Below are 20377 nucleotides of genomic sequence, written 5' to 3'. Positions count from 1 at the left end.
TGTCTTGGCCCCTTAATTATTATTATTTTTTTTACAAATGACCTGCCACTAAAGCCTGTGTCTATGTATGCTGATGATTCAACATTATTATATGTCACCTATCACAGCAAGTGAAATCACTGCTACACTTAAAGAGCTGCAGTCAGTTTTAGAATGGGTGGCAAGCAATAAGCTAGTCCTAGTTTATTAGGTACCCCACACCGTTCACGAAAATGGTTCGCTCCTACAGACAGTGAGCCATGTGGCCGTGGCTTGCTATATAAAGCAGGCAGACAGGCATAGAGGCATTCAGTTACTGTTCGTATGGGCAAAACGAGTGACCTAAGCGACTGAGCATGGAATGATCATCGGTGCCAGGTGTGCCGCTTCCAATATCTCAGAAACGGCCAGCTTCTTGGGCTTTTCATGCACGACAGTGTCTAGGGTTTACCGAGAATAGTGCGACAAACAAAACACATCGAGTCAGCGGCAGTCCTGTAGGCGAAAACAGCTCGTTGATGAGAGAGGTCGAAGGAGAATTGCAAGAATCGTGCAAGCTAACAGGTGGGCCACAAACAGGCAAATACTGGCACAGTACAGCAGTGGTGTGCAGAACGGCATCTCGGAACACACAACTCGTCGGTCCTTGTCACGGATGGGCTATTGCAGCAGAATCCCGGTTCCTGTTTCGCCATGCTGATGGTAGAGTCAGGATTTGGCGTAAGCAGCATGAGACCATGGCCCCATCCTGCCTGGTGTCAACAGTACAGGCTGGTGGCAGCAGTGTTTTTTCCTGGCACACGCCATACCTTGTAGAATTCATGCCAGGAAAGCTGTAAAATCAGATTTTAAAAGAAGACAAAACACCTCACGGCACAACGCGGACTGTGAAGAGATGCGCACACACACTAACACACGCACTCTAAAAACACACACACAATAACTCAAATCGCCCGTGTACTCCTTCCAAAGAACGCTTTTTTTTTTTTACTTTGGCAAAGGGTAAAGTCTGCCAAACTTCGTAACAGATTATAGTTTTTGAAAGCAGAAAACTGTATTGAGATCAAATGTTTCATTGATTAAAAAATTAACAGAATGTTGGCCAAAATCCATCTCGCTCCATCTTCTCCCACTGCTGGCCACTGGGCTTCCTCTCATCACCATATTTGGTAGTGAGTGGAAACGCCAAACAGATGCTTCACATTTATACATCCGGTGAAATATTTTGGCCTATAGGTTCAAAGGAAGCCAAGGAAACTAAGACAAATGTTTATTCTAAATGATAAACAAGCAAATAAAAAGAACATATCAAAAGGACTACATGATTCCGCATTAACAGATTTGATCACCTAATTTTTTGTACATAAAGGAACAGGTACCACCTGATTATGCCAAATAGTGTTGGGTGGGGGGTGTTATAAAGGTGTTATCAAAAAGAGGGACATTATATTTGTTATGAACAGAACATAGGCAAAACCAAATTCAGAGGGTGAATATAGTTACACTTCAATGACAGTGTTTTGGCTATGCCAGCACACCAAACAATAAGTCTGTATCGTGAGAATGTGAGCGTGCACAGATGCTCAATTTAGTCATCCAAAAAACGTCTTACCCAAAGACACTTCACATGATAACTACAATATGTCAGCTAAAGAATGGTTCCCAGATATCCCCTGCGTAAAACTCAAGCCACACTGCTACGATTTCTTCCCATTGTGGACACTCCTATGTCTGATAAGGATACTCAGGAAGGAGAAGCTCTTGTAACATAGTTTGCACTTAAAGGGCCTCTCCTTGGTGTGAATGGTCTGGTGCTGCTTCACATATTTAGCCTTAGCGAAACGCTTCCCACATGTGGGGCAGGCGTACGGCTTGTCTGCATCCATCCTAATGCTCGGCCTCCCATGTTCTGACCCAATAACACCAGAGGACGTAGAAGCAGGAGCCACCACTCTCAGGTGGTTAGTCTTTGAGCTCCCTCCTTGACCTCTAGCCATTGTTTGGGTGTTGTTGGGATTGTGTGCTGTGTTATAGGCTAGGTACCTCTCGTGTTGAACACCCATCCTGACCCTGTCTATATTCGTGGGGTAACCATGAGGTAACTGAGGAAGGCTAGACCCAGGTCCAGGCTTTCTATGAACCCATTCACTAGGCATTAGATTAGATCCTGAAGGAGAAGACAGACTTCCTGTTAGATTCCCATCAGGGGAGTCTCCCACCACTCTCTGTGAAGGTTGAAGCCCAGTGTAACCTGCTCTGTTCATCATGGATACTGTGGTGTTTGTATCATAGGAACAGGAGGGTCTATCTCTATCAGCCCCAGGCCCTGCTTCATCCCTGCACTGAGTCTGTGAAGAGAAGGGTCTGGGCTGCAGACTGGATCCCTGACTGGAGCCTCTGTCACTCTGATTCAGTCCACCTGTACACTGATTGTGTTCTATGTGGTGGAGTCTCTGTCCCTCGCGGTTGGGTCCTGGTTCCGACTCGGGAAGGAAGAGTGATGGCTCCTGATCCAGGGGCCTGATCCGGGGCCAGGGTTTGTAACCAGCCGCTTCAGAGGTCCACTCTCTCCCACCAGTAACACTAGATATCAGCAGGTCTTCATGGACTGCAGACTGCAAACAAATATTGTACAGAAAAACATAAAGGTTTATATTATAAACTCTTTGCTGTACACACAGAAACATGACAAGATATAAAATGTTAACCACAGTCAAGCCCATCTCTAACACTGTAATTCAAGTACCTAACAATATGGAGCCATTATAGTTTATTATTTAAAGACATGTACATATGTGTTGAAACTCAGTCCCTGCAATGATAAAAAAAATAATAAGTCAGTCAGTCAGCACAGATTCAATATTGTATTTAATTTAACGTGAAGTACAGTACTTTTATTGCACAAAACGATATGTGACGAGTAGAATAACCTTTCTCACTATGGTAACACTTTACCTTTTCTGTAAATCTGGTACCCTCGATTTGATTATTAAATGAATTTTGGAATACTTTGGAAAAGGTTCAACATTACACACAGATTTACTACTTCCTGTCAATTAAGGCACTGACTATCCTTATCTCACTATAAAACACCTGTATCAACCTAAAGGGACATAGTTGTCACTCTTCATCAGTGAAGCATTTTTACAGACACCATCACACCAACCATCATCACCAACTATACATAGGCCATGTGCATTTTCTGCTGGTGTATCCTGAGGTAGCTCCTCTGAGAACCTCTTCCCGCAGTGCGTACAGGCGAACGGCCTCTCTCCCATTTGGACCTTCAGCTGGTGCTGGTGGGAGAACCTCTTCTCACACTTGTGGTAGCAGTATGATTTCTCCCCTGTGTGGACCCTATGGTGCCTCTTCAGGTTGAACGAGTGGGAGAACCTGGTCTGGCACAGATGGCAGCCGAATGGTTTCTCCCTCATGTGCATCATCTGGTGGATCTCCACCTGTTTGGGGAAACTGAAGGCTTACCCACAGAACAAACACTGGAAGTGCTTCTCTTTGCCACCGGATCTACTGATAGCGTTACTACTACTACTGTCGTTTGTCAACGGGCTTGTGTAGCCATTTAGTGTTGAGGCACTGGCATTGTCTGAGGTCTGGTTTAACATTAGGAGAGTGTGTGGAGGACGAAGACAGGGAGTGTCAGTGTTGTCACAGGGTCCATGTTCCCGTTGATATATCCTATAGAAGGCAGGCTGAAGGCATCACCTGTTAGGGGGTCAACCTGAGGTGCAATCAGTCTCTCTGAAAAACAACTATAGGAGCAGGATGGAGCATTGCTAGCGGAGTCTGTGTCTGTTCTCTTCTGCTACATACCGACACCTCCCCGACCCCGCAGACCAAATCTATGCATCGCCCTGGTCTCAGCCAGTCTGTTGTCATGTGTTCGACTGTCTGTTTCTGGTTGTGGTTAACAGTGTTGTTCCCCAGCCCAGAGTTGAGGATGCTGTCCCATCCACTGACCTCCACTATGTTTTCCTCTGGGCTCTTTGCTGCACCGGTCTGGGAATCCAAGATGGCCGCCCAGTCTCCTCTGTTAGCCTCCAGCCAACCACCTGCAGGAAGAGGTTACAAAATAGACTTTAAAAACATGGCAGGGAACTCTACATATGGAGTTTTTTTCATCAATTACCTGGTTAAGTTCATACATTATAATGTGTGTTTTTGTATGCAAACATAAGTTGTATTGATTTCATTTTATGAAATTGAAGATCTATTACTGTATGTAGGCTATATGTATTTCTCCCTTACCTTGCTCCCCCATCTTTAGTTCACTCAGAAGGTCAGTGCTCTCTGGTCCGTCTTCTATTGTCTCCTCTTTGACCAGCAGCAGATCAGGCTTCCCATCCTCCATGTCTACTGACTGTAAGAGATGCAGAGTGAGAGGATGTTGGATCAAGAAATCTGATATGAGCACCCTGTTATGGAGCATGTTCTGATTGGCCAATGAGGGATTTGCCCCTGACCTAATACCATTCAGACTGTAGTTCTCACGTTTTTGCATATATGACAAAATTCCACATTTTTGTTTGTCTGTTTCACACACATCCGTGTGCTTTTATGGGAAAAATATAAATGAGGTTCTTAGTTTACATGTTAGAACTCAAACTCTCGATACGAGGTAATTGAGGCACATGCACGTACCGATAGGACGCAGAACTGTGGTTCTATGTAGAAGCCAGGCAACAAAGTTTTAACTAAGCCTCTAAAATCAAATAGATCAATATATCCCCAAGCGACTGGGAAAGAGTGAGCGATCAGTTATGTACAACAGTAAACCAATCAGTTGGTAAAGCGGCGCGGCGACATGAATCCAACAAGCCATTCCTTCCCCCAGAGGAAAAGATGAGCAACTAGGAGACGCAAACGAGAGTAATGAACAGCTAAAGCATATCCAGGAAAACATAGCTAAAATGCTCTCAACGCACACCAAAGAAAACTGTTGTTAAAAAAGTAGATTTGTTCGAAAATAAAGTCTATTGTGTCAGACATGCACATACAAGGCGTGTGCATGAAAGAACAAGACAAAAAATGAGCCTGCTGGAAACAAAGTTGCAAACTTTAGAAGATGAATTGGACCAGCAAAAAAACAGAATGAGACAAAACATGAGAATGTTGTTCTTACCAGAAGACGAGGAAAAAGGAAGAACGCTACTATCAGACCAAAGTCAACATTCTGAAAGCACAGGGGGAAAAGGAGATCAAAATCCACAGCCAGTCCATTCGATTCGTCTAGGACCTGTCTGCTAGGCTGAGAAAACGCAAGGAATACATTCCGATCAGACAGTCACTGGAGAAAAAAGGAATCAAATCTCAACTACGCTTCCCGGCAGTGCTGTGGGTATGGAAGGGAATGCAAAGAATGGAATTCACAAGTGCCGATGAACCCTAATCAAGCTACAATAAACCTTTCCAGTTGAAGAAGGAGAGCCCCCTGTTCTGAGAAGAGAACGAAGTAGGAAAAAACAGAGCGCACTAGGCTACATACAGTGATGCCTATGATCAACTTATCGTAAATTGAGATAATATTCTTTCCCCCTCCCCCCAATACAAACTATAATCTACTTTCCCCAAGTAACTGTTCTTCTCTAGGAAGTAACGATAGAAGTAGCCATTGGGCTACAAAATAGGAAATATAGCATGTATGTCAATAACAATTTGGTCCCGCTTTTTTTAAAGTGCATCTTATGAAGGCTTAAAGCCTTCATATAGGCGTCATAACACTACATAGATGCTTCACAAATCATTTATAACCGTATATCATGCTCTATAAATATTAATAATGTGGCATAACTGTGTGACATTTATACTGCATGAAATACGGTTAAAATATGATTTGTGGCCCATTTATGCAGTGCTTATGAAGCCTATTTGAATGCTTAATGAAGCCTTCACATGAAGTGGAACCAACTGTTCTATGGATGGATGTGTGTGTGTCTGTTCATATGAATGGGAGTGTGAAGAAGGGTTAATTAATGTGTGGGAGGGAGAGAATGGGTGTGTGGATGCATAGAGTATATGTGAATGAAGGAGAATGGATGAGTAAGTCGATGTATGTAAATGTGTGTGAGAAGTAGGGAGGGTGGAAAAAGACAGGAGGTTGTGACAAGCTTGGCTTGGGTGGGGGGGGCAGTGGGAGAGAGGTGGAGAGGGACAAGCTTGGCTTGGAAAAGAGGGATTTAGGATTTATCTATACCACAATGTAATTTTTATTTTTGTGACTTGCAAACCTGCTGTAAAATGAAAAAGAGTTCTGGAAAAATTAGAAGAGGAGGTCAATTCATTATTATGCCTTGTTTGCCATTATAGGTAAGTTCCAATGGTGGTTATTGGTGAGAGTAGAGGGACGGGGGAGCTGGGATGGCATCAGACTCTTCCCTGAAGTACATTGAGCTCCAAAAGTATTTGGACAGTGACACATGTTTTGTTGTTTTGACTCTGTACTCCAGCACTATGGATTTGAAATTATACAATGACTATTTGTATTTATTATGGATCTCCATTAGTTCTTGCCAAGGCAGCATCTACTCTTCCTGGAGTCCAGCAACATTAAGGCAGATATATACCATTTTTAATATTACATTACATTTCATAACCCTTTACCCAGTACATTTAGTGTGTTCCCTCAGGCCACTACTCCACTATCACATATTTACAATACAACATCCATGTATGTGTGTCTCTTCACAGTCCCCGCTGTTCCATAAGGTGTATTTTTATCTGTTTTTAAAAAATCTGATTCTACTGCTTGCATCAGTTACCTGATGTGGAATAGAGTACCATGTAGCCATGGCTCTATGTAGTGCTGTGCGCCTCCCATAGTCTGTTCTGGACTTGGGGACTGTGAAGAGAGACCTTTGGTGGCATGTCTTGTGGGGTATGCATGGGTGCCTGAGCTGTGTGCTAGTAGTTTAAACAGACACCTCGGTGCATTCAGCATGTCAACACTTCTTACAAAAACAAGTAGTGATGAAGTCAATCTCTCCTCCACTTTGAGCCATGAGAGATTGACATGCATATTATTAATGTTTGCTCTCCGTATACATTTAATGGCCAGCCGTGCTGCCCTGTTCTGAGCCAATTGTAATTTTCCGAATTGTCTCCCTTTGTGGCACCTGACCACATGACTGAGGTTAAAGTGAAGACTGTCAGATTTTATTTAAGGTTATTGTCATCCATATCGGGTAAACCGTTTAGAAATTACAGCACCTTTTGTACATAGTCCCCTCATTTTAGGGGACCAAAAGTATTGGGACAAATTAATTTATGTGTATTAAAGTATTCAAAAGTTGAGTATTTGGTCCCATATTCCTAGCACGCAATGATTACATCAAGCTTGTGACACTACAAACGTGTTGGATGCGTTGCTGTTTATTTTGGTTGTGTTTCAGATTATTTTGTGGCCAATAGAAATTAATGTTAAATAATGTATTGTGTCATTTGAGTAACTTTTATTGTAAATAAGAATAGAATATGTTTCTAAACACTTCTACATTAATGTGGATGCTACCATGATTACGGATAATCCTGAATGAATCATGAATAATGATGACTAAGAAAGTTAGACGCACAAATAGCAGTGTGTTTGTGTGCAAGGCTTAAAAGAGGTAGCTCCTTATTAAATACATTCTTAATCTTTATTTTCAAGCTGTTGGCTGTAGGCTACGTCCCTTTTCAACACACTACATGTAAATCTACATTTAAAAAGGGGGGGGGGGGGCCTCATTTGAGATTCGAAGCCTTGCCACAATCTGCGTCAATTACGCAGACTAGGTCATTTAAAGAGAGAGCAATTTCACCAGTCAGTCAAATACACGTGATAGTTGCTTTGATGATCAGAGCATGCGGTTGGACTGAGGTATGTTAAGGACACTATCATGAACAAGTGTTGGAACACGTCCAACTACGTCGACGATTTTAATTGGCTGATGCAGAACTTGTTCCAGGATATAATCTGATGAGACCAGCTACAATTTAGCGTTTTGTGTCCTGCAAATCAAACATTTTAATTGGCTGATATGCATTTTCAGCCGCAGAAACTAATTAAATTTAAATTGTTGCTTATGTTCCCCACTAAGTTTGAGTCCTACACTGTAGTTACAGAATGACTTCATTCTTTTTAAACCCATTATGGGACATAAATATGATGTGGGTAAAAATAAGTCTGCTGTCAAAAGTCAGACAAACCCGACTAAACTATTGACGTGTACAGTAGGTGTTTGTTAGTGTGTGGGTATGTGTAGGTATATTTAGTAAGTGTATATTGGTTATAAAGCGCTGTCGTGTGTATATATATATATATTTTTTTTATTTAACCTTTATTTAACCAGGTAAGCCAGTTGAGAACAAGTTCTCATTTACAACTGCGACCTGGCCAAGATAAAGCAAAGCAGTGCGATAAAAACAACAACACAGAGTTACATATGGGGTAAAGAAAACATAAGGTCATAAAATACAACAGAAAATATATATACAGTGTGTGCAAATGTAGCAAGTTATGGAGGTAAGGCAATAAATAGGCTATAGTGCAAAATAATTACAATTAGTATTAACACTGGAATGCTAGATGTGCAAGAGATTATGTGCAAATAGAGATACTGGGGTGCAAAAGAGCAAAATAAATAACAATATAGGGATGAGGTAGTTGGGTGGGCTAATTTCAGATGGGCTGTGTACATATGCAGTGATCGGTAAGGTGCTCTGACAACTGATGCTTAAAGTTAGTGAGGGAGATAAGAGTCTCCAGCTTCAGAGATTTTTGCAATTCGTTCCAGTCATTGGCAGCAGAGAACTGGAAGGAATGGCGGCCAAAGGAGGTGTTGGCTTTGGGAATGACCAGTGAGATATACCTGCTGGAGCGCAGACTACGGGTGGGTGCTGCTATGGTGACCAATGAGCTAAGATAAGGCGGGGATTTGCCTAGCAGTGATTTATAGATGGCCTGGAGCCAGTGGGTTTGACTGACGAACATGTAGTGAGGACCAGCCAACAAGAGCGTACAGGTCACAGTGGTGGGTAGTGTATGGGGCTTTGGAGACAAAACGGATGGCACTGTGTTAGACTACATCCAATTTGCTGAGTAGAGTGTTGGAGGCTATTTTGTAAATGACATCGCCGAAGTCAAGGATCGGTAGGATAGTCAGTTTTACGAGGGCATGTTTGGCAGCATGAGTGAAGGAGGCTTTGTTGCGAAATAGGAAGCTGATTCTAGATTTAACTTTGGATTTGAGATTCTTAATGTGAGTCTGGAAGGAGAGTTTACAGTCTAACCAGACACCTAGGTATTTGTAGTTGTCCACATACTCTAGGTCAGACCCGTCGAGAGTGGTGATTCTAGTCGGGTGGGCGGGTGCCAGCAGCGTTCGATTGAAGAGCATGCATTTAGTTTTACTAGTGTTTAAGAGCAGTTAAAGGCTACTGAAGGAGTGTTGTATGGCATTGAAGCTCGTTTGGAGGTTTGTTAACACAGTGTCCAATGAAGGGCCAGATGTATACAAAATGGTGTCGTCTGCGTAGAGGTGGATCTGAGAGTCACCAGCAGCCAGAGCGACATCATTGATATACACGGAGAAAAGAGTCGGCCCAAGAATTGAACCCTGTGGCACCCCCATAGAGACTGCCATAGGTCCAGACAACAGGCCCTCCGATTTCACACATTGAACTCTATCTGAGAAGTAGTTGGTGAACCAGGCGAGGCAGTCATTTGAGAAACCAAGGCTATTTAGTCTGCCAATAAGAATGCGGTGGTTGACAGAGTCGAAAGCCTTGGCCAGGTCGATGAAGACGGCTGCACAGTACTGTCTATTATCGATCGCGGTTATAATATCGTTAAGGACCTTGAGCATGGCTGAAGTGCACCCATGACCAGCTCGGAAACCGGATTGCATAGCGGAGAAGGTACGGTGGGATTCGAAATGGTTGGTGATCTGTTTGTTAACTTGGCTTTCAAATACTTTCGAAAGGCAGGGCAGGATGGATATAGGTCTGTAACAGTTTGGATCTAGAGTGTCACCCCCTTTGAAGAGGGGGGATGACCGCGGCAGCTTTCCAATCTCTGGGGATCTCAGACGTTACGAAAGAGAGGTTGAACAGGCTAGTAATAGGGGTTGCGACAATTTCTGCGGCTAGTTTTAGAAAGAAAGGGTCCAGATTGTCTAGCCCAGCTGATTTGTAGGGGTCCAGATTTTGCAGCTCTTTCAGAACATCAGCTGTCTGAATTTGTGTGAAGAAGAAGCGGGGGGGGGCATGGGCAAGTTGCAGCGGAGGGTGCAGAGTTGATGGCCGGGGTAGTGGTAGCCAGGTGGAAAGCATGGCCAGCCGTAGCAAAATGCTTGTTGAAATTCTCGATTATTGTAGATTTATCGGTGGTGATAGTGTTTCCTAGCCTCAGTGCAGTGGGCAGCTGGGAGGAAGTGCTCTTATTCTCCATGGACTTTACAGTGTCCCAAAACATTTTGGAGTTAGTGCTATAGGATGCAAATTTCTGTTTGAAAAAGTTAGCCTTTGCTTTCCTGACTGCTTGTGTATATTGGTTCCTAACTTCCCTGAAAAGTTGCATATCACGGGGGCTATTTGATGCTAATGCAGTACGCCACAGGATGTTTTTGTGCTGGTGAAGGGCAGTCAAGTCTGAGGAGAACCAGGGGCTATATCTGTTCTTAGTTCTGTATTTTTTGAATGGGGCATGTTTATTTAAGATTGAGAGGAAATTACTTTTAAAGAACAACCAGGCATCCTCTACTGACGGAATGAGATCTATATCCATCCAGGATACCTGGGCCAGGTCAATTAGGGAAGGCCTGCTCGCTAAAGTGTTTTAGGGAGCGTTTGACAGTGATGAGGGGTGGTCGTTTGACCGCGGACCCGTTACGGACGCAGGCAATAAGGCAGTGATCGCTGAGATCCTGGTTGAAGACAGCGGAGGTGTATTTAGAGGGTAAGTTAGTCAGGATGATATCTATGAGGGTACCCATGTTTACGGATTTAGGGTTGTACCTGGTAGGTTCGTTGATAATTTGTGTGAGATTGAGGGCATCTAGTTTGGATTGTAGGATGGCCGGGGTGTTAAGCATATCCCAATTTAGGTCACCAAGCAGTACGAACTCTGAGGATAAATGGGGGGCAATCAATTCACATATGGTATCCAGGGCACAGCTGGGGGCTGAGGGGGGCTGTAGCAAGCGGCAACAGTGAGAGACTTATTTCTGGAAAGGTGGATTTTTAGAAGTAGAAGCTCAAACTGTTTGGGCACAGACCTGGATAGTATGATAGAGCTCTGCAGGCTATCTCTACAGTAGATTGCAACTCCACCCCCTTTGGCAGTTCTATCTAGACGGAAAATGTTATAGTTGGGGATGGAAATTTCAGAATAGGGTGAGATCAGATGTGATGTATATTAAAGAGAGTCTCAATGAAAGTCTTCGAATGAAAAGTCCCATTTTGTGTTTATTAAACATAAACAAGTGTTAAATACACCATATGAAAACCACACATACGTCTCAACTAACAATCTGCATGAACTTGATGAATTGCATTCATTTTCTCGAATAAAATAGTTGAATGGAAGTAATGAAATAGACATTTGTGAACATCATATAGCCTACACAGTACAAACACAATATATAACAGACTTTGTAGGCTTACATATCACTCAATGTCTGGATGCAATATTCTACCCAGGAATATTCAACACTGATATATTCTCATTATTCCAAACGCATCTATGGATCTATTCTGCTGACAACAATGAAAATTAATCTTTCTCTGTAATGCAGGGTTTGAACTAAGTTGTCGAGTGGAATGGTTACTTTTATGTTATAGAGTGGAATGTTTTTTTTGCTGGTGTATCCTGAGGTAGCTCCTCTCTGAGAATCTCTTCCCACAGTGCGTACAGGCAAATGGCCTTTCTCCCGTATGGACTTTCAGGTGCATCTTCAGATGGTCCTGGCGGGAGAACCTCTTCTTACACTGGGGGCAGCTGTAGGGTTTCTCACCTGTGTGGACTCTCTGGTGCCTCTTCAGGTCACGAGCCTGGGCAAAGCGCATGTTACACTGGGTACAGCTGAAGGGTTTCACCCCTGTGTGGACCTTCTGGTGGATCTCCACCTTCTGGAGGCAGCTGAAGCCTTTGTTACAGAACATGCAGAGGAACCGTTTCTCTTTATTATTGCCTGACGTGGCTCCCTCCCTGAGCCTGGGCTCTAGCCCTGTCGTTTGGGGCCAATACCTGATCGAAAAGTATGCGGCCGTGTGAATCGGAAGGCCCCACCGATGTGGACACTGGGTCACGATCCTGAACGCGTGTATAGGAGAGTGGGTCACGACATTTGGATTTGTCTCTAAGCTTTCCCTGTAATCTAAGAAATCTGTGCCCTGTGAGTGTCCGTCTCCTAGGTGACTATCTGCATTCCATGTGGGAGAAGCGTCGCCCTCCACTTTCACAGTCACCTCATCTACGACTATAACCTCCCCTTTCTTATCTAAGCACCCTTCAGAGTATACACTACTACTGTACCGGTTCCAGTCCCCTCTAGACAGATCAGTCTGTGTCTCTAAACCCAAGGGCATGTTGCCAGGGTCCATCTCTGTAGCGTAAGAACAAGACGGTAAACCGCCAGTGTCTAACGCATCACCATCTCCACGGGAATGAACCGTCCTCTGGCTCTGGTGAAATACGGGTAAGTACTCTGAACCGGGAGCAGGAGGACAGCCCAGTGTCCCCAATCCCAGTCTCTCTGGGTCTGCTCTGTGGTCAGATCCTGTGGGTAAGAGCCTTTCTGTTAAAGTCTTGGTGTCTGTCTCTGGCTTGAGGACGGAGTTCTGCGTTCCACTGACCTCAGTGATGCTGCTTCGGGTCCTGGGCGGCGCTGGGGTGGTGGTGGGGTTCTCCGTGGCTACAGAGGGCGCTACAGTCTGGATGTCTCTGCTGTGCCATGGGTCCTCCTCTCCTTCAGACATCTCCTGCTTGACCCCTGGACCTGCAGCCTCTGCATCTGCAGACTGACACAAAGAAGAGAGGAGGTTATTACAGGTACATGAGTAGAATTGGATAACAATGTCGTAGGGAAGTTTCACAAGCTCCCCTATGGCAGATGTACATGTAAGCAAGTGAATAGCTGAGGGGAGCCTTTCTGAAATAAACGGGCCACATTAGATTTACAAAGTAACTGTAATTTTTATGCAACACTATTACACTAACCTCTATCATGATAACGTGCTGGGTTGAGGTTCCACTCCCCTCATCAACAGTAATTGGTTGGTCATATCTCCATGAATTGTGCTTCACTGGCTTCACAAAGCTCCTGTGGCCTACAGTGAGATGTCCTTCACCTGAGAAAGTGATTGGGGGAAAAAAATAGGTTGTTATGTTGGCTACTGTCTGCTCAACGGTATAGACCCTTTTCTGTGTTTGCAAACACTGCCGCATGAGGGCGATTTGGTTGCAGAACACGGGGGAGTTCTCATTTTAAGGTTTGTATGAAAGTCCTGCTTAACATAACATTGTAAGCATATCAAATCAAATTTTAAGTCACATGCGCCGAATACAACAGGTGTAGATCTTACAGTGAAATGCTTACTTACAATGCTGTTTTAGGGGCGGCAGGTAGCTTAGCGGTTAAGAGCGTTGTGCCAGTAACCGAAAGGTCGCTGGTTCTAATCCCCGAGCCGACTAGGTGAAAAATCTGTCGATGTGCCCTTGAGCAAGGCACTTAACCCTAATTGCTCCTGTAAGTCGCTCTGGATAAGAGTCTGGGTAGTCATTTGATTAGATGTTCAGGAGTCTTATGGCTTGGGGGTGGAAGCTCTTGGACCTAGACTTGGCACTCCGGTACCGCTTGCCGTGCGTTAGCAGAGAGAACAGTCTATGACTAGGGTGGCTGGAGTCTTTGACAGTGGTTTCTACAGCTGCACCATCGAGAGCATCTTGACTGGTTGCATCACTGCCTGGTATGGCAACTGCTCGGCCTCCGACCGCAAGGCACTACAGAGGGTAGTGCGTATGGCCCAGTACATCACTGGGGCCAAGCGTCCTGCCATCCAGGACCTGGTATAAAGCTTGGCCCCTGTGATGTACTGGGCCATACGCACTACCCTCTGTAGTACCTTGCGGTCGGAGGCCGAGCAGTTGCCATACCAGGCAGTGATGCAACCAGTCAGGATGCTCTCGATGGTGCAGCTGTAGAAACTTTTGAGGATCTGAGGACCCATGCCAAATCTTTTCAGTCTCCTTAGGGGGAATAGGTTTTGTCGTGCCCTCTTCACGACTGTCTTGGTGTGCTTGGACCGTGTTAGTTTGTTGGTGATGTGGACACCAAGGAACTTGAAGCTCTCAACCTTCTCCACTACAGCCCTGTCGATGAGAATGGGGGTGTGCGCGGTCCTCTTCTTTTCCTGTAGTCCACAATCATCTTTGTCTTGATCATGTTGAGGGAGAGGGTATACACTACTACTGTACCGGTTCCAGTCCCCTCTAGACAGATCAGTCTGTGTCTCTGACCTCCTCCCTATAGGCTGTCTTGTCATTGTCGGTGATCAGGCCTACCACTGTTATGTCATCGGCAAACTTAATGATGGTGTTGGAGTCGTGCCTGGCCATGCAGTCACGAGTGAACAGGGAGTACAGGAGGGGACTGAGCACGCACCCCTGAGGGGCCCCCGTGTTGAGGATCAGTGTGGCGGATGTGTTGTTACCTACCCTTACCACCTGGGGGCGGCCCGTCAGGAAGTCCAGGATCCAGTTGCAGAGGGAGGTGTTTAGTCCCAGGGTCCTTAGCTTAGTGATGAGCTTTGAGAGCACTATGGTGTTGAATACTGAGCTGTAGTCAATGAATAGCATTCTCACATAGGTGTTCCTTTTGTCCAGGTGGGAAAGGGCAGTGTGGAGTGCAATAGAGATTGCATCATCTGTGGATCTGTTGGGGCGTTATGCAAATTAGAGTGGGTCTAGGGTTTCTGGGATAATGGTGTTGATGTGAGCCATGACCAGCCTTTCAAAGCACTTCATGGCTACAGACGTGAGTGCTACGGGTCGGTAGTCATTTAGGCAGGTTACCTTAGTGTTCTTGGGCACAGGGACTATGGTGGTCTGCTTGAAACATGTTGGTATTACAGACTCAGTCAGGGAGAGGTTGTCAGTGAAGACACTTGCCAGTTGGTCAGCGCATGCTCGGAGTACACGTCCTGGTAATCCGTCTGGCCCTGTGGCCTTGTGAATGTTGACCTGTTTAAAGGTCTTACTCATATCGGCTACGGAGAGCGTGATCACACAGTCGTCCGGAACAGCTGGTGCTCTCATGCATGTTTCAGTGTCACTTGCCTCGAAGCGAACATAGAAGTAATTTAGCTCGTCTGGTAGGCTCGTGTCACTGGGCAGCTCGCGGCTGTGCTTCCCTTTGTAGTCTGTAATAGTTTGCAAGCCCTGCCATATCCGACGAGCGTCGGAGCCGGTGTAGTACGATTCGATCTTAGTCCTGTATTGACGCTTTGCATGTTTGATGGTTCGTCGGATGGACAACCCAAAAATATATGGCTCTGGTTACAATAGCCTCTTTTAGAATCTGAGAGTGAAATATTTACACACTCGTCTCTAACATGTAGGCTCAGCATTCCCTAACAGTCCCATTACAAGTCAGAATGTTGAACAAACTTCATTTCAACTTACTTTACCTGTTGTCCGCTGATTTTGTCACCATGTCGGAGGTAAACTGATACAAAATATCCACAGGGAAGTGTTATCAACCCTACCTTCAGTACGCTGGTCTGTATATCGGTTTGTTTAATTTATTAATTTTCAATACTGATGCAATTCGCACTTGACAAACACTTGCACAATATGGCAGAGCATAACCGAACGGCGAACACTTCCAGCTGATTGCGAGGAAACGTGCTTCGGTCAACATACGTGTCAAAAGATTGAAAATACAAACGATAGAACCTACCAGCGCCGCAAAAACAACCCTTTCCTATGGATACCCTATCTCCAGCTCCTACCGCCAAAAGGACCAACAGCATGAATAACCGGTAAAGTAAGGGTAAATATCATTTTATTTAACATTCTGGCTTGTAGAGATTATTGAATCTTTTCTTGGGGCTCCAATCATGGTTACATTAAGACACCATGGAGCCGGCGCGAGACATGGGTCGAAAAATTTACAACCGTATAGGGATGGGCTATGCCACTGTACTCCAGATTTGACCTTTATCCACACTGCTCCATCGAGAAGATTGAAATACTGCTTGTTTTCCTGAAAAACTGCCATTTTCGTCCTCATGCTAGCGAGCGTTCCAAAATGGCTGTGATACACTACATGGCCAAAGCTATGTGGACAGCTGCTCCAAATCTCTCATTCCAAAATCATTGCCATTCATATGGAGTTGGTCCCCCCTTTGCTGCTATAACAGCCTCCACTCTTCTGGGAAGGCTTTCCACTAGATGTTGGAACATTGCTGCAGGGACTTGCTTCCATTCAGCCACAAGAGCATTAGTGAGGTCGGGCACTGATGTTGGGCGAGTAGGCCTGGGTCGCAGTCGGTGTTCCAATTCATCCCAAAGGTGTTCGATGGGGTTGAGATCAGGGCTCTGTGCAGGCCAGTCAAGTTCTTCCATAACGATTGACAAACCATTTCTGTATGGACCTCGCTTTGTGCACGGGGGCATTGTCATGCTGAAACAGGAAAGGGCCTACCCCAAACTGTTGCCACAGAGTCGGAAGCACAGAATCGTCTAGAACGTCATTGTATGCTGTAGCATTAAGATTTCCCTTCATTGGATCTAAGGGGCCTAGCCCAAACCATGAAAAACAGCCCCAGACCATTATTCCTCCACCACCAAACTTTACAGTTGGCACTCTCCATTCGGGTAGGTAGCGTTTTCCTGGCATCTGCCATACCCAGATTAGTCCATCGGACTGCCAGATGGTGAAGCGTGATTCATCACTCCAGAGAACGTGTTTCCACTGCTCCAGAGTCCAATGTCGGCGAGCTTTACACCACTCCAGCCGACGCTTGGCATTGCGCATGGTGATCTTATGCTTGTGTGTGGCTGCTCGGCCATGGAAACCCATTTCATGAAGCTCCCGATGAACAGTTATTGTGCTGACGTTGCTTCCAGAGGCAGTTTGGAACTCGGAAGTGAGTGTTGCAACCGAGGACAGACGATTTCTACTCGCTTCAGCACTCAGTGGTCCCATTCTGTGAGCTTATGTGGCTGAAATAGCCGAATCCGCTAATTTGAAGGGGTGTCCACATATTTCTTTGCAGTGGCAGTGGCTATTGCTAGCTAGCATGAGGACAAATGGCAGTTTTCCGGGAAAACTAGCAGTATTTCAATCTTCTTGATGGAGCAGTGTGGATAAAGGTAAAATTTAAACAACAGTAAAGGTAGGGTCGGTATCTTCTGGCAAGGTGACCTGCTTTTAATCCGCAATCTGCATCCAAAAGTCGCGCGCATTTGTTTAGAATATGATATTGAATCTTTGCACCAGATAGCTAGTAATCAGGGAATTTCAATTATTGCATACCATCCAAAAACTGACCAAGACCCAATTCTGGGTAACATCTGAACACATGTGCAGGGGGGGACAGGGCGACAAGCAATTAACTTTATGAACGGCGACAGCCTTCTGCAAAATATACCTCTTGCCATTCTTCTGTACCGGTCTAGGATCTTGACACTACTGGTGTGACTGGCGAGGGCGCGCTCTCGCATTGTCACATCTGCGCGCTCCCGTGCCACCTTCAGTTCCTGTAGCTTCCTCCGCAATGCCCCGTTTTCTTTCTGGCTTTGAGAAATTTCCAAACGAAACACTGCATAGTCGTCGTCTACGAGTTTACAGATCTCTGCCACGGCTGCATTCGCTAGCACCTCCATTATGGAGGCTATTTGAGTGTGAAGAACCATACCGTTGCAGTTAGCCATTGTTAGCTAACGTGATCAGCTACCTAGTTAGCGTTACCTAGATAATATATATGAACCAAGTCCTGCCACTAACGCGAATTAAAAACTACATTGGGTATGTGAGTGACGCTATGCAGTTAAAGGACTGATATTTTTAGTTCCATGGTGTCAATAAACGTCTAAATAACAACGCTAACGTGGAAATAGTTTTTGGTCACTTCCGTTTACACTAAAGAGAAAGGATCTTATTGGTTGGCGTCATAGCTCAACTGGTGTGGTTAAATTAAAAAGGTATGCGCGCTGTTCTTTGAAATACTGTACTGCTTAGAGTGTCATTGCGATCTATAGAGTTGCTGTTTTCTCGAGTTTTCTCGTCACTTAACTCGTGACATTCCTGGATTACTCATTATATGAATAAAGTCCGATTAAATCAACAAATACGATAGTCAGTTGAAAAAACGTTAAGGGTCCAAGTAATGGTGTTGTGCAATCTTTTTTAGGTGAGGGAGCGCAAAATCATGCCAATGACGTCATAATTTCCTCAATCAATGTTTGTCACGACAGATGTAGCCAATTTAATAGCTTATAGAATATGCATAAAATGCATCCTCCAATTGCAACGTCTACCTATTCCCAAACATAGGGTGCGTTCGTAAATTCACTCTGGCTATCTACTCCGATTTCAGCGCACTCTCGTCTGAGTGTGCCAGAGCGCAGAAAAACGGATGAAATTATGAACGCTCAATACCCCTTGAATATGGCCGGTGTCAGGAAACGTCGGCAAAAAAGCGTAATTAAATTGTCGCCAGCAGCATAGTTACAGTCACCTACGATTAGGATCAAATGAAAACAGCCTAACCAGCTCTGCTAGGGCGAGTAAAATGGTCAGAGTGAGGTGTTCTCTCATTTGTGCCTAGAAGTAGCTACTGTCGTATCGGGTGAGTGCTGGCAATTATTGCTGATAAACAAAGGAGTCCGCTCATACTGAACTTGGATCATAAGGTTTATTCATATCACAAGCTTCAGCATAAGTGACAGATGTCATGACATCCGGAGAGCGACGGCCCGGATTGCAATGGTCGCTCTGCCTTCTTCTTCGTTTTTCCCCCAGTATATATAATCTCCCCAAGATGTGGGTGGCTCCCTTATTGTCCAATCCCCTGTCTACAACACACTTCCTGTCTGTTGTATGTGGCGTTACACTAAAACATTCCCTCTTGATACTAAAATCAACGTCCCCTCCGGTTCCACTTAAAACATTAACAACGTCATAATCTTCATATACGATACTAGCAAACGTTAGCTTGGGTGCATGATTGCCGTTTTGAGGTCAGAACGGTCGGATCAACCCTACTCCTCCAGTGTGCGCTCTGAACGCTCCGAGAGCGAAACCCTCAATTTACGACACTCACACAATCTGACAACGCTCTGAATTTACGAACGCCCAGAGCGCACTCTGTCACACCAGATTGAATTTACGAACACACCCATATTGTCTCTAAAGTTTTTATTTTTAAATCCCTTTAAACACCAAGTTAGGAATAGGCTACCTCATTTCGAAATAGGCCATCACTTTCAATCATGTATGATAATTCGTCACGTTATACCGGTGAAACGTCCAAACTGCATCTCCTTGACAATCATTTAATTGATCTCAATCAGTTTCATAGAAATATGCATTTATACTGAACAAAAATATAAACGCAACATTTAAAATGTTGGTCCCATGTTTCATGAGATGAAATAGAATATCCCAGAAATTGTCCATACACACAAAAAGCTTATTTCTCTCAAATTGTGTGTACACATTTGTTTACATCCTTGTTAGTGAGCATTTCTCCTTTCCCAAGATAATCCATCCACCTGACAGGTGTGATTTATCAAGAAGCTGATTAAACAGCATGATCATTACACAGGTGCACCTTGTGCTGGGGAAAATAAAAGGCCACTCTAAAATGTGCAGTTTTGTCACACAACACAATGCCACAGATGTCTCAAGTTTTGAGGGAGCGTGCAATTGGCATGCTGACTGCAGGAATGTCCACCAGAGCTGTTACCAGATCATTGAATTGTAATTTCTTTACCATAAGCCGCCTCCAATGTCGTTTTAGAGAACATGGCAGTACGTCCTACCGGCCTCACAACCGCAGACCATGTGTAACCACGCCAGCCCAGGACCTCCACATCCGGCTTCTTCACCTGCGGGATCGTCTGAGACCAGCCACCCGGCCAGCTGATGAAATTGAGGAGTAGTTCTGTCTGTAATAAAGCCCTTTTGTGTGGAAAAACTATTTCTGATTGGCTGGACCTGGCTCCCCAGTGGGTGGGCCTGGCTCCCAAGTGGGTGGGCCTATGCCCTCCCAGGCCCACCCATGGCTGCGCCCATGCCCAGTCATGTGAAATCCATAGATTAGGGCCTAATTTATTTATTTCAATTGACTGATTTCCTTATGAACTGTAACTCAGTAAAATCGTTGAAATTGTTGC

The 20377-nt window shown here is 44.7% G+C and overlaps 1 protein-coding gene across 1 annotated transcript; it reads right to left on the bottom strand.

Annotated features, from left to right (window-relative positions):
• Positions 1 to 1321: 1321 nt before the first annotated feature.
• On the bottom strand, positions 1322 to 17838 carry LOC121556672 (zinc finger protein 436-like). The gene is made up of 6 exons (XM_041870562.2): positions 17629 to 17838; positions 13193 to 13323; positions 12829 to 12993; positions 4246 to 4357; positions 3958 to 4049; positions 1322 to 2594 (listed from the first exon to the last, which is right to left on the bottom strand). The coding sequence occupies exons 1-6, from the start codon at positions 17699 to 17701 to the stop codon at positions 1677 to 1679; spliced, it is 1491 nt and encodes a 496-aa protein (XP_041726496.2). The 5' UTR covers positions 17702 to 17838; the 3' UTR covers positions 1322 to 1676.
• Positions 17839 to 20377: the final 2539 nt, after the last annotated feature.

This window comes from Coregonus clupeaformis, unplaced genomic scaffold (genome assembly GCF_020615455.1).
Source record: "Coregonus clupeaformis isolate EN_2021a unplaced genomic scaffold, ASM2061545v1 scaf0710, whole genome shotgun sequence".
Lineage (NCBI taxonomy): Eukaryota > Metazoa > Chordata > Actinopteri > Salmoniformes > Salmonidae > Coregonus > Coregonus clupeaformis.
This window is presented reverse-complemented; position numbering and strand designations above follow the sequence as displayed.